Source organism: Varanus komodoensis, unplaced genomic scaffold (genome assembly GCF_004798865.1).
Source record: "Varanus komodoensis strain SLA01 unplaced genomic scaffold, ASM479886v1 scaffold9, whole genome shotgun sequence".
NCBI lineage: Eukaryota > Metazoa > Chordata > Lepidosauria > Squamata > Varanidae > Varanus > Varanus komodoensis.
Genome location: NW_025336598.1, coordinates 21,851,339 through 21,866,846, shown reverse-complemented (window position 1 = coordinate 21,866,846; position 15,508 = coordinate 21,851,339). Strand labels below are relative to the sequence as shown.

The 15,508-nt window shown below is 41.0% G+C and overlaps 1 protein-coding gene across 1 annotated transcript in view; it reads left to right on the top strand.

Annotated features, from left to right (window-relative positions):
- Positions 1-15,508, top strand: part of GABRG1 (gamma-aminobutyric acid type A receptor subunit gamma1) — a 77,642-nt gene that overhangs the window by 55,998 nt on the left and 6,136 nt on the right. The window contains exons 4-8 of the mRNA XM_044418048.1: positions 1,930-2,150; positions 5,765-5,847; positions 10,596-10,733; positions 11,531-11,683; positions 13,857-14,068. Coding sequence (XP_044273983.1) covers positions 1,930-2,150; positions 5,765-5,847; positions 10,596-10,733; positions 11,531-11,683; positions 13,857-14,068 — 807 coding nt within the window. The remainder of the gene's footprint in view (positions 1-1,929; positions 2,151-5,764; positions 5,848-10,595; positions 10,734-11,530; positions 11,684-13,856; positions 14,069-15,508) is intronic.

Here is a 15,508-nt window from a genome sequence, read left to right as displayed (position 1 = left end):
CTTTCCTGGTTCCCAGTTAAACCTGTATACTGGTGTTCTCTGAAGGTATTGCATGAAAACTCGGAGAATAAAATCCTGTTTCATAGTGGCCGCATGATAAGCATAGCTACGCAAACCATTGTCAGGATTTGGGGCCTGCAGAACTTACAGTGGCAATCTTACACTCGATATCGGTAAAACTTTTATTATAAGGATTCTTATGGCAAAAGCTTAATGGTTGCAGCTTCAGGAATATGTACAGCAGGTAATGGTTGCTATAGGCGTAACAGTATTCTCACAGCATTTCAAACTTAACAACTACAGACGAGTCAGAGATTCAGATAACTTTTTTTCTAGTTGTAATCTTTGGTTCAAGAGTTAGAAGCCAAGGGCAGAATGACTCTGAAGGACATCTATCACAAGCTATCAAGGACAGGGAGTCAAGGGAAAGACCTGACATAAGCTGTATACCACAGAGATTCACAGGAGGAGGCTAAGTAGGCCATTGGGCCCAGCCCCCTGCTGGTGTAAGATACCGGGTTATGCCATCCCACTCAGCTGACTGTCCATCTCACCCTGAGTGTCTTTAGTGTGGAAGATCCCAGGGCCTCTCTTGGCAACTGGTTTCATGGTTGTGGTATCAGTACCAATGCAGTATTCTGCTATTCACCTTCTATGTAATGTGAATCCAGGCTTAACAAGTTAAAGATAGTCCAGACTGCTACTGACCAAATTCTAACTAAAACTAACAGGCCTTGACAACCAGCTCTGTTTATCAGCGAATATCAAATGCCATCCTTTCTCTAGACAGTAGTTTGCTGTGATCCCTTGCTCAGTGATGTAGTTTTAAATTGGGGAGTGGATGTTTTTCTCCAGGATGCGGCTACTTGTAGAAGAGTGAGCCATGTGGGCTGCTCGGTCTGCATCGGCCCTTGGGCCAGGGGGACCAGTCTGAGATGACCTGTGGGGACCACCAAAACCATAAATGTTAAAAGAATACTAAATCCTGAAAATGAAGGTAGACCACTTCCAATCTCTCCTCATTTAGGAAAGAACCTGTAATCTGGATACCACTTTTAGACTGTGTCTTAGTTCACCTTTATGAAAGTTGTTCATTTCTCTTTCCTTTCTAATCTCTTCTTGCATATGGATGGACAAATATTTCTATTTCACGTTCTCCCTGTTTCAGATTTTTTTCCAATCTTAAATTTGGTTGGTTTAGATAGAACTTTGAGAATTTATCAAGTCTTAAGTTTGATTTATCCCAGATTTTTGTTTTTTTGTTTTTTTAAGTTTGCATGAACCTTAGTAAGCATTTTACACACATTTCTCTGAATAAAAACATTTGATGTATTTTGCCTAATGCACGCATTGTCACAAGCAATTCCCAACACAAAATGCATTTTTGGGAGTTATTTTCCATAGGAGATATATTTTTGTATGTGTTGCAAATTTCAGAGTAGTGCAATTTTAAGGGCTAACTTTTGGCTTTCAGGTAGTTCAAAAGTCACACTTCATTAAGTTTGCATTAAAATGTGAACTGGATGAATTTCTCCCCATTCCTAGTCTCTCAGTGTATGCTTCCTTTCATCTTCTCTCTTTGTCTCTCTCATGAAGGGGGCTGTGGCACCAGTGGTGCAATCCATTTTAGATCAGCTCATTCTCCATGATTGAAGGCCAATGCCCCAAAACACAAAGTAGACACTTGATATCTGAAGTGCAGCTGCTTTTGTGTTCACTCTTGGCATAGCTAGATGAAATACAATATTTGTTATTATACCATTGATGATGTATCTTGCAAAACAAGCCTTTATGACTACTGCCTGAGGTGCTCTGGGGGTGCAAGGCGCAAAATATAGACTCAGATTCTAATCATGGATTTCAGTGTTGTTTTCTGTGTAGTTTTCAGCTTAACATTTTATGCTAAAATTATCATTTCTCTTTTCTTAGGAGTATACCATAGACATCATTTTTGCCCAGACTTGGTATGACAGTCGTTTGAAATTTAATAGCACCATGAAAGTACTAATGTTGAATAGCAACATGGTTGGAAAAATCTGGATTCCAGACACTTTCTTCAGAAACTCAAGGAAATCAGATGCCCATTGGATCACAACTCCCAACCGTTTGCTTCGAATTTGGAATGATGGACGAGTATTATATACGCTAAGGTACAGGTGTTTGTTTTTTAAAAAAGGAGCAACACAGATTTTATTCACAATTATTTCCCATTAATTAATCTTTACGTTCTGATTCAGCAGTTCATTTTTCAAGTGCATGTTTATTTAAAAGCAAGTCTTGTTTTGTTCAATTGAGATGACTTCAATAAGTATGTGTAGGAGGATTAGCATCTAAATAAGCAGTTGAGCAAAATATTCTGTGTAGAATTCTGAAAAAACTATGGAGGAAGCTTTTTGTATGACCTTCTGCATCCCTTACACAGAAGTTAACAGCCCATATCTATGCATGTTTACTTAAAAGTAAATGCCGCTAGATCCAGGGAATACTGCTAAAAAATGCAATCACAATTTAGTGCTAGGGCCAAAACAGACATTAAATTAAATCTGTATCTTCTGTTTACTTTTATGTCAGAGAAAGCACAAAGGGCCTGATCCAAACCCTAAAATTCTTCCCATTATTCCCATGCTAGCATCCTGATCAAAACCTACTCTTGTCCCTACTCTAGAGTGGTTAGACACAGATTTAAAGTAATGTCTGCTTTGACCATTAGGGATGCTAGCTGACGACAGGACTGTTGCAGAATGAACATGACACACAGAGCAGGTAACGTCTTTGTTCAATAAATAGATCACTTTTGCAGCCCTTGTTTCCGGCACCTCATCCATGGTATAGCATCCCATCTTCTTTCCTAGCCCAAATTATTTTCTTTGAGGGCACACTACAGTGCATGTTGGGACAGGAAAAGCAGCACTTTGCTGCTGCTCTGCAAAGCAACAGATAAACATACTAATGGAGCATGTTAATACCACTTTTCATCCAAAAAGTCTCATCCTGAGTGGCTTACAAGTCAATGCACTTGAGGACAGTCCATGTCCTCAGGTTTTCACTCTAAAAGATGAAGTCAAAAGGAAATACCTGGTGGGGGGAGAAGAAAAGGACCTATCTATGTACCTGTCCTTAAAGGGATTGGTTTTGCAACAACCTGCTGCAATAGAAACACTTGGGCTAGTTTGCTGGCTACCTGAAATGACAGGTGAAGGAGATGAGATGACAAAGGTACCTGATGGAACAACCCTCTGCCTCTCCTCCAGTTGGAGGGACCTGCCTAGGTTCTTTCACTCTGCTGCTAAGTAATGAGGGGTTAATGCACTTTATAAGTTAAGGTACAGGGTTGCCCATGAGGTTTTAAACTGAGCATGAATACAGTAGTTTTGAAGTTGATATGTGTGTAGAGCGGAAAGACATTGGCCTGGATTTGACCTTGGTGAGAACATTTCTGAAAGTGAAGCCATGTTCGGATGGCAGTGACCAAGGAAAGCAGGACCTGTCAGTGCTTCAGGTTGTTTGGTCCTTCAGCCACCTCTTGCGTCCTCCCTTTGTTTCCATGGGAGGCCAAAGGGAGGTGCTGAAAGCCGTCAATTTTCAACCTGCCCCTTTGCTGTCAAGGTGCTAATTGGCTTATTTGCCTCCTATAACCCTAGCCAGTGGCTCTTTCTGTGTTGCCAGACTTAGAAGTGAGCAATTTAAATTTAAGGGAGTCAGCTCTGCATAATACATGTTTGAGTGATATAGGGGTAGTTGTTGAATACCCAGCCACAAATAGCCAGCTCATGGGGCCCAAGTGATCCATTTGAGGAACAAAATTTTAGCTAGACACCCTGGTAAAATCTTTCCCTATGTTGCATCCCAAAATGCTGTGTTCTGCATAGGTGCAACTTAAGTGTTTCGTGGCCTATTAGAAACAGTGGGGGCATTATCTCTTGATGCTGTGTTTGTTTGCCTGGAAGCAAATTCTGTGAAGATCAGGGGATACGATTTGCAGCATCAGATGTCTAGGTGAGTATGTCAGGGCTGAACCAAATGCTCGGTTCATCATGCATAGCACAGCTGGGTAGGTATGTCTGGCTTCCTTTAGTGAAAGCATGTGTGGACCCAATTAAGTTTGGGACTGTGGCAATTTAGGCGACATTTAAGTTGCCCCTCTCTTATTTTGGGCATGGAATTCCACTACCCCTTGGGTGGGAGTTAGAAGAAATTTCCATAGGACTCCTCAGTCCTACTGATTTCTAGATCACCTTCCCCCAGACAGGTGCCCTCTTGCTGTTGGACAACAATCCCCACTGTGCCCAGCTGATAAGGCCATCCTTCTGCTTGATAAGTTTGATAAAGTCTCTCAGGTGAACTCTCCTAGCTGTTGGCTACCCTCCCCTCTTTTCAGATGCAAAGGTCAATGGCTTGGGGAGAGAGTTGGGGAACTGAAGGAAGGACTGTTCAGCTCCCCATTTCAAGCCAAAAGCAAAGGGATTTGTGCCTTGCTCAAAATAGGATAACCCTATTTGAGCTGCAGGAGTTCATATTTCAAGCTTTTCTAGTTGCAAATGCCGCTCTAGCATCATTGGCTCTTTTGACTCATAACAGAGATCAGAGACTCTACTCTTGTCCCTCAGGGCATGAAAGAGGGGAGATAGAGTTTTTCACACTTTTATTGGTTCCATTCATCAGGTGTGACAGGTATTTGTAGATGAATACCTGCTCTGGGGCCTCAGAAGTAAATTTAATAAAATTACTACGGAGTTAATAGGGTGGTCATTCCATTTATTTGCTTAAATCAGTGTGTGCGCATGCGTGCACGCACAAGCACACTCACAAGGGAGAGAACCTCTTATAATTAAATTGGCTTTAACTGACCATTGTAGGTCTTACTAAGTGTCTGCATGCATATGCAAAATGACCCTATGGCAGAGAAGGAAGCAGAAATTTTTGACCACCAAAATTGGTTCAGGAAAAAAAAAAGGATTATCTGAGGAATTTTGCTCAGATCTGGCTTTATCAACAGAGCTATCTGCTAGGCTTTCTTAGAGGCAACAAGAAAGAGAGAAGTATTAAAACAACCCATGGAATATCTCCAAACGAATTGTGTGTGCTTTTTTCTTCTTGTATGAACACAAGCATTCCTGTGTGTCTTTGTCAGTTCACTTTAGGCTGCAAGGTTTTGCTTTTCTTTTTTTCCTCGTCACATATAAACTTTGATTATTTCATCTTTAGCCGGGTCAAAGCTATATGGCAGAGGAGAATCAGCCCTTTTCCCTGATTGGTTTTTCCTTTTCAGAATGTTCCTTTGATGATCATATATCAAGGAGCAATTGGCTATGTAGCTCCCATGGCAATAACACCGGCCGAGCTTTGTGCAGCAAAGAAAAGCACCAGGACAGGCCTGTCCAACACATTTGTCAGTCTCTTTCATGGTCAATCTCCTTGCTCTCTCTGCACTTTCAACATTATGCTACCACTACCATGCAGATGGTCCTTAGAGGCAGTCATCGGTGTTCTCTTACATAGATTTGTCTTGCCTGGAATATACAACACTTAGAAAGCTGTATAAATCCAGGGATAGCAAACTGTGCCTGTTGACTGTGCATTGTGTCTTTGGTAAAGCAGCCGTTCTGTACCTACTCATGAGAAACTACTTTTCGAATTGGGGATGGGGGCATTTCAAAAGCAACTTCTGGTACCCTTTGGGAAGTCCACCACAACTGAAAAGAAGAATGTTAGTTAAAATGTCTGACTGCTTCCATTCGTAACACTTTTTCCCCCTTCTAACTAGGTTGACGATTAACGCTGAATGTTACCTTCAGCTTCATAACTTTCCTATGGATGAACATTCCTGTCCGCTGGAGTTTTCAAGCTGTAGGTGGTAAAAGATTTAATATCTTTCTCCCATTTTCAGTTCAGTTGCTGTTGATTAACAGGCTGCAGAGTGGTTGCATTTGAAATGGCATGGTCTTTTGGTGTCTCATATCACCTTTTTTCCAATTTAGATGAAATAATTTATGACTGGTGAAAGCCCATTGCATAGCACTAAAGTCTTCAAGGACTAAAATCTTCTACACAGGTCCATGACTTTTATATGGATGGATTATAAGCCACATTAAGGAGTTCTGCAGAACTTAAAAGTCTGCACTGTTTCATGGAATTTCCTTGGTACTCAGAAAGGTATTGCCCAATTGCACATATTAAGGGAGTTCATTACTAATAATTCACAGCTATTAGGGTCTCCAGTAGAGAGAAAGCAATCTGTCAGCAGTATTTTCATATTCTCTAAGTCGCAAGTTCCTTTTGTCTTGCATATGAAGAAGTTTGCAATTTTGCTTAATTATTATCAAAACCAAACAAATTTCTGAACCATCTGAGAAGTAACAAAATGAAATCTTCTTCATGCTGGATCTAGCTGTACTTACTGAATTTGGTCATATTTGGTACAGCAATTTCCAGCCCAAAGACGACCATCTTGTGCCTGCCTTGCCATAGAACTGTTAACAGTGGTGTAGTGGAACCAGGGGTGACAGGATGTCACACCGGCACTTTTCTATTAGCTGATAGTCTGTGCCACCATCCTCAGAATGCATGGTTTTCTCTGAGCTTAGCTGCATTCCTCAGAGTTTCTGGGTCGAAATGAATTTACCCAGCAACAGTATAATGTTCCTTGTTTCAATATAAAGTATTTTGGGGTGGCTTGGTTGTGAATGGGCAGTTGCCTGTTAGCTTTACAAAATATCTGATCCTAGCAGCTGAAAACATCTAAGAACAGGTTTGTTGATACAGATCAACACAGCTGCCTGTAATTTTGGACTCTCTTTGGGGCATGACTATGAGGACTGCACTGCAAAATTTACCTCTGCACCACTGGCTGTTAAAGGTAAGTGTGTCAGAAAAAGAAGTGGTGACCCTCGGTAAACACTAGCATGGTTGAATATGCAGGAATTCATGCCAGCACTTTTAAGAGGTCACCACTTTAAAGCCATGCACTTGAATGGACGAATCAGCCGATTTCAGTTACTCCTGCATCCAATATTTATTTTTTTTTTAATTTTTTAAACCTCAAGTCCTTTTTGCCCTGTATATGGAGATCATTGCAAATTTTGGTCAATTCTTATAAACATCAAACTGAAATCAATAGGACTTAAGTTAGTCCTGCCTTATTTGTTCAATTAATTTCAGTGTGTTTATGGCACAGTCCTATACAGATTTAGACAGAAAAAAAGTCTACAACTCCCAGTACTCTGTAGCAAACACATTGAAGTACTTTTTATTTTTCTAAGTATACATAGGATTGTGCCCTTAATCACAGCATGACTAAATCTGAATCTAACTCCATGGAAATAGATGTGAATCACCGCTATGGAAGATAGCAGCAGGTAACCAATTTACAGATGAATACTTGTTTTTAAGCCATTTTAAAGCATAGTTTATTTGTTGCAGCTCATATATGGCACCCTAGGTAGCAACACACTGGCAGTCCAACCCCATTCTGTTTACTAAGAAACATGTCCTATTTCAATGGATCTTTCTCCCAAGTATGGCTACACTTGCCTTATATGAACTGAACAGTATTTCCTTTTCCCACAGAGATGCCTAAGAATTGTAGTTCTGCAGTGGGGTGGGGAAACAAAGATGTTTAACAGAGTTCACAGCTATTTACCAGACAATATTCTTTAGTTTCTTTGGCATTAAAGTTACATAGGGGCTTAGTTTTGAGGATCTTAAATTGATACTTTGGTGCTTGGAGCCAGGTACCATACTCTTCGTATTGCCCTTTCAGTCTTCAGGCAGGCCTGTCCTTGCAATAGCCGGGGAGTGTCCTGTATCTTCTATGCTCAGCAGGATCCAGAGCAAATAAGGGCTCATCTGAAACTTGTAAACCTGAAATATCTGTCCTGCCTCCTTGACCATTCCCCTGAAATTTGCCTGCATCCAAGTATTCTGGCTGAACATGGCTTGTGGATTACCTTGGAAGAAATGTTTCTGTTCTGAGCTGAGACAAATGTCCCACACCAATCAATGAGTAATCATTGCCAGCCTTCCTCAACCAGGTGCCCTCCAGATGTCTTTGAACCGCAACTCCTACTATCTTCAGGCACCATGGACAATAAAGCAACACTGAAATAATATAAACTAGCTTGGGATGATTAGAGCTGTGAATGGAACATCTAGATGGCACCAAAGACCCTAGAACAGCTTTTCCCACCCTAGATGTTTCGGACTAGGATGCCCAGGATGCCTGAGCATTGGCCATGCTTACTAGGGCAGATGAAAGCCCGAAACATCTGGAAGGCACCAGGTTGTGAACTGTTATACACAATTATTTGTTCCTGATTGTGGCACAAGATCCATTCATATATGATTAGTAATATAATAATTGCTAATAGATTGTTTTCAGATCCCTTGAACTGTTCCCACTGAACCTATGTTTCTCTCAAAATTTCTAGCTTCAGTGGCTTTTAGAATTATATCCAGTTGTATAAATTGTAATAAGTGTATAAAATTAATTTGCTTGCAGTGACATAGCACTGTTATGTTATAAATCACTGAGTACATCTAAACAATTTCTTTTCTAAATGTTAAACTTAATAGGGGGTGAAATGTAACGAGTGTATCTCTTTAAAAGATAATTTATTGGTTTGTCTCCAATACTCCAATATTTCAGCTGAAAGAGCTTTCAGGATTTATGCTGTGCAAATACTTTCTCAGGTATCATGTTTTACTGATGCATATGTGCCTATTCATCAAACACTATAACAACAAAAAGGCAAGCTTGATGTAATGTAGCACATCCAGATTCTTTTTCTGTAGCGTCTCGTGCAGGAGCGCATGTATACACTGGTAAAACTCCACACAGAAGGAATCTTGATGCAGTTATACCTGCAGTCCAATAAAACAACTTTTCTACAGTGTTTGATCAATGTGTGGCAATACTTTATGGGAAGGGGACAGGAGAAAAATGTACTGAAGGAAGATGTTCCAGATCTGGAAGTAATTTTATAAGTTCTCATAATAAAAACAGAATTTGGGAGAGTAGAATATAGGGCATAGCAAATTAGAGGAACAGTAAAAGAACAGAGTGAGGGATATCCTCTCATTTCTGTTTGAAATATCTGCAGGTTCACTAGCTACACATTTAGGCAGAAGAAGAGGGCATGAACCTCATTTGAACTGCTTCTAGTTGACATGAACTAGACTCAACAAGACTGAGGTTGTGGAGGGAACTGTGTACAATGCACAAGAAAGGACTATGTACTGAAATTTCGTTAACAACAGAAGCTGAAACCTGGAGCCCTGCTCAGAAATTCCTCTCTGTGAATCTGGGCCAGGTTCTACATTGCCGTCCCCACAATCTATTCTCCTTGCATTGCAAAAAAGCTGAATGTGTGCAGCATTCCCTGTAAGCCTAGGAGTCTAGTGTGAGTCCTGGGTTTCTGATTCGGGCATCATTTCCTGAGCTTCTACTGAACATGTGGAAGTGGGAGGGGTGGAGCAGTGGCAACCTTGGTTTGTTCCTCCTGACCCACAACACAGTTTTGAAGGCACAGAGAACAATTTCTGAATGTAGCTTGTAAATTATACATAATTGGCACGCATACTTCAGCCATCAGTCTGCTCTGAATAATATTTTAGGGTTTTCTATTTAATGTGAAGTAGCAAGGTGCTCCTCAGGGTATTAAAACCCTACTCCTAAGTAGTGGAATCTTCTTTGGCCACTCCTTTTGACTAGTGGGCATTGTCCAAATGCCATCAAGCCTATCTTTGTGGCCCTCTGGACAGAGACAGACTGGTTAGGCAGCTGTGTTTCATCTGAAGGGACTCTTGACACTGTCAATTAGTTTCTTCACCCCACTCTTGCCCTGCTCAAAGGGAGTGGAAAAACCAGGAAGCAAGCAAGCAAGAAGTCACGGTGAGAGTCACTGCTGTAGTCAGGATTTTGAAGAACTCTGTTCCATCTATATTTTGAGGATTGTCTTTCATTCCACCTACTACTCACTGATGGAACCAGAGTTTTTAACCAGAAGTTCATTTTGCATGTTCTAATATACATTAGTTATTGCACATCAGTGCTAATTTGCATTGACTAATATTCATTAGAACATTCTGGCTAATGCATATTAGTGTATCCCCCCACCCCACCCCTGTGAATAGCTGATCAGCAAGTCTGTGGAATCTGCATGAATGAGAATGACTACAGACTCTGCTGCAGAATTTGCAGAAATCAAAACTCGTTTGAATTTGCAGAAATCAAAACTTGTTTCTCCAGCATCCCTAACCTGCAACTACCTGCCTGTTCCCTGACTTTCTGCTGGACAAGCAAGATGAAATGAAGAGGAAGACGACAACCAGTGAGGGAGTATGATGGCTGAGTGAAGGGGTTGGGGGTTGTCTGTACCACCACCATCTTGAGCTGGCACTGCCTAAGTCATATTGTAGATGCAGCCCAGATCAAATGTACCGTGACAAGGAGCACCATATTAATTAGAAGCTGCTTCCCTGCAGCCAGGGCTCTTCCTGTACAGAACACCAAAGTATTCTGTGCTAGGATTACTGCAAATGTTTATTGTGGCACTGTAATTGATTTTTGGCACACATGTTGTGCTGCTATTTTCTAGATGGATACCCAAGAAATGAAATAGTATACAAGTGGAAGAAATCCTCTGTTGAAGTTGCAGATCCCAAATACTGGAGACTGTATCAGTTTGCATTTGTAGGGTTACGAAATACAACAGATATCTCCCATACACAGTCTGGTAAGGAAACACCAGAGTTTTCCTTGTAGCTGATACTTCTGGGGTTATACACTGGAATATTTATTTGTGCATGTCTGGCTTTTATTGAGTTTCATGACAAGAAATAGGGAAAAAACCCAGTAAGCAGAACCCCTCCTCCCTCCCTACCAGTAACAAAATTAATTAAATGTACAATTGCCTCCCTCTCCCTTTTTGCTAAGTTTTATTTTTGGTTCACACAGCATAAAAGCATAGATCACTGCATCATCTTAGGCAAGTTATTCAGACATATATATTTGAATCCAGACATCCCAATCCCCACCTGCTCATGACAGCTGTTCAAGCCCCAACCCTACACTAACAGATGAGTGGGAATCTGGCTGGACACTGTGGGCTGTGGCACATGGGAAAGAGAGTATCTCCCAAAATTGGGTATAGGCATGTTTGTAGAAAGCCTTTCTGCTGAGTTTAGAGAGGTCTCTGCCTTCCCTTGCCCCAGAGCCTTCTCCATTCAGCAGGGTCCCCCAGTCCTCTGTATAGAGACTGGAGGGTTCCCCTTGAGCAGAAGGAGAAAGTAATTTCTTCGTCCATCACTCCAATTATGTGCAGCCTCATTTGGACTAATTTGACTTGTTACATTTCAAAGATCCAGTTTCCACATTTATCCATAAAGCAACCAGACATTTTGATTAGAGAATTCTTACCTGGTAGAAACTTTTGACCACAGAAGGGGTTATTGTGGGAGGTGGGGGGAAGCAAGAAAAGTGGAACTGGAGCTCAGTTTCATGACTTGATTGACCGTATGCTTTTTCTTGCAGGAGATTATGTCGTTATGACAATCTTCTTCGTTCTGAGCAGACGTATGGGATACTTTACCATACAGACTTACATTCCTTGCATATTGACTGTTGTTCTTTCCTGGGTCTCATTCTGGATTAATAAAGATGCAGTGCCTGCAAGGACATCACTAGGTACCTGTGCTCTTCCAAACCACGTTAACCACAAGTCCCCATGCTTTCACTGTGTCTTAGCTTTTAGCAGTTGTTACTGTTTCAGATTGCAATTTAATACTGAGCTTGTTCTGTGAGCTGTCCAGAGAACTTGTAATATGGAACCAATATATAAATCTAGCAGGTAACAAATGCATAAATCAGTGCATTGTTATGTATAACTTCATCAGGATTGAAAGAAATCTTGGACCAGCCTAGAAAACATCAGACTGTACACCTGTCCTGTAAGCAGCATGAAATTGGTGGCAGTGTGGCTGAGACTGCGGTGGGTATGGTTTCAAGTTCTGCAGATCATCAGGAAAATGTGCATGGGTTGTTGAGAGACTCCAACATTACAGTGTATTGAAATGATCTCAATTAAAGTCTCCTTCCTCTGATTCAGCCATTCATATTGATAGTCACAGGAGAATATTTCAACTATCGTATGCAAGGCATCCTCCACCCTTTTTTGGGCCAGTGAGCACATCTGGAATTTTGAGAGTTTCATCAGGGGGCCGCCTTGCCCAGTCAAAGGGTTACCATGGTACGCAAAGCTGGTTCACAGAATGCACATTTCCAGATGAGACTAAATGAACAGTAATTTGCCCAAGAACCTAAGCATTAGGCAGTGGTAGGTGCTGTTTCCAAAACACAAACATACAGTTTTTGTATGTTTGCAGGCCCCAATTTTTAAACACAAAAAGTTTTAATAACTTAAGGACTCTAATAAAAATCAGAAGGCTCAGCCAGTCTGGCAGGCACCATGAGAGGTATTCATGGGCACCATGTTGCACAGGCCCTGTGTTGCAAATTCCTATTCTTTCTTCCTTTTTACCCCATCCGCTATCAATGGGTTCAGATCAAGTTTGGGTTCAGATCAAGATCAACAGCAAATTGAAGCACTGGCCCAATATATTTTTGCTGCCTTAAGCAAAGCAGCAAATGCCCCCCACCCTTAACACAAAGTGAATAGTATCCTAAGACTGGCCTTTGTTTTTTCCTTTCTTTTTGGTACCTGAGGCAAAACATTCTACTGTACCTCTCCTAGTCCATAGTAGTTACAATAAAATAACCATAAATTAAATAACGTTCCTTTCCTTTTGTGACACTCCAAATTAGTTGCCTGAGCTATATGTAGAGACAAAACAGACTGCGAACTAAAGGCACTTAATGCAGAAGTCATTCCACACAGGTTAACATCCATGTGGTCTTGTTTTTTTAACACAAACCACACTAAGCAAATTGAGCCAGGCAACTTGCTATTTGGTCATTCAGTGGTAACTATAGTTTGTGTCATTGTATATAGTCTTTGTGTTTGTATATTTGGTCATTCAGCAATGCATGCATAGCTTTACTCCTGTCTGAGCTTCCTTTGGCCTTCTAGGTTAAATCACCAAACAACAGGGTCGGAAAGGCTGTTGTGTTGGGATAACTGCTTGTGGGTACAGGGCCATACATCTTTAGTGCTATTAAGCTTGTTTGTCAAGGACAGAGTGGTACAATAAAGGTGAAATATATTCCTCTAAAAATAAATATGCTACCCCTTTTACCATGATAAGTGCCTGTAATTACTCATAGTTATATATATTGCTTTTCATCCACAAGGCCCTCTAAGCTGCTTACCGGAAAAACACCATACAATATACCTTAATTTTTAAAGAAGTACATGAATGCAAATTAGATCCAAAATCTATGCAAGAGCTTTAAATAATAATAATAATTATAATCAAAACAGCACTTAGCAGATGATGACATCCTAAGAGATATCAGTGACCTTAAAACATAAATGCAGCATTCCTTGGAATATTCTGAAACTTATTCCGATCCTAACAATATATTTTCATGCAAAATGATGCCTGCTGGGACTTTGCTTTTAATTTGCTTGCTTTTCTTCAGTCAGCAGCCTCCTGAAGTGACTGACAAAAGGAATCCAATTAAAATACCTCAAGCGCATCATTAAAACCAGGATCAGATCCTTGTTTCCATGACTTTGTACCCTGATAGAGTGAAACGGCTGTAGTCATTAGCAGCTAGTTCATAGTCTTTCCCTTGTAGATCTAGACATGACCCATAGTTCAGGGATCTTCAGAATCTGATACCCATATGTGGTTTCAAGGTTTCTTTGTGAGATGGTTTCCTTCTTTTGTCCAATCAGGGATCACTACTGTGCTGACTATGACAACGCTGAGTACAATTGCAAGAAAGTCTCTTCCCAAGGTTTCCTATGTGACTGCAATGGACCTCTTCGTCTCTGTGTGTTTCATTTTTGTCTTCGCTGCCTTGGTGGAATATGGCACCTTGCACTACTTCACCAGCAACAAAAAGGGGGCTAAGGAAAAAGACAAGAAATCAAAAAGCAAGCCATCGGTAAGTGTTCAAGTTTGGAGTATTCTAATGTTTTATCTTCCGGCCCTAACATTTATTGAGAAGGACACATTTCAGGAATAAAGTTGGAAAGAAGACATTTTAGTAAGTGGTGCTGTTCTGTGGCCTCCATACCAGTTTCTAGAAACACTTTCCTCATGGTGTTAAATAAATTTGGAACAGATTTCAGGCTAAACATTGAAAAGAGCTCCTTTGGCCCTGCTTGATGGTATCATTGCCAGAATTTGCATTCCCCAAACAAGCCTCAGGCCAGAGGCAAGTCAGGAAGATGGAAAATTCTCCTATTCCCCATACTGGTTGTATTGGGTAGAGAGAGCAGCATAAAGGGGGTTCTTTTATCTTCCAAGGCAGCTTTTCTTGAATGTGGCATCCTTTAGCTGTGTTGGACTACAATTCACATCACTCCCAAACAGCATGTCCAATGGGCAACGTAGTCGGGTGCACCAGGTTGGGGAAGGCTCTACTCTAGGAACCCCTCCCCTCCCAGGTAATATTCTCATGTTGGGCCATTTTGAGTCCCTCGAATCTGTTTTTACCTCAGGATGTGTGGAAGTTTAGATTCTATTTAGATTTCTTTGTTTAAAAAGCTCTCTATGCATTTTCAAGCAATTTGCCATTGTTTGGGTTTCTTCTTTTTGTAACATATTGAAAGTAAACATTTTTCAATGAAAAAAATTGAAACCAAAAATAAACAATTTCAGCCTGGGCTCTGGGAAAATGGGAAGGACAGTATGATAATACAATAAATAAATAAATGCCAGCATTCACCCCAATCACAGTGAATCCACTAGGATTCTTTTCTGTTTCCTAGGCTAGGAAAATACTTCCATCTGCTCATACATTTCTGTTTACAACAACACTGAACCCCAAACATCTGTGCATTAGCATTTGCTTAGTGCCAACTCTGCTAGCAGGGGAGAACACTACAGGAACTCTCTCTCTCTCTCGCTCTGCTTATGACTTCCTAATAAATGCCACAATTAGGATGCGCACTACAATGGTTTGGCAAAGAAACCATTGTGAGCCTCAGTTCCTGTCTCCATGTTGATTATCAGTCAATAGATGCAGAATAAAGGATTGCTGCTAGGCTATCCCGACTTACATCTTCCTGGAAAATACTGTGCTGGCAAAGGAACGTGGAACTAACACAGTGACGTTCGCTGCAGTGCCGTGCTCAAGCTGGTCCTTGTCATAGTACAGGCAGACACGTTCCACCAGGCAGTGACCAGAGCAAGATGCTTGGTCTTGTGAGCAACAGTTTAGTGAATCTTATTTGTTGCCAGATTTATATACATCTGGCATCTGGGTAGGACTAAGGAGATCCCTCTAGGGGGCAGCTGTAAACCAGAGCAGCTGTTGCAGCAAGGGAGCAGGACCACCATGTTTGGCCAGTCTGGAAGTTTAGCCCAGAGTTTGTGATCC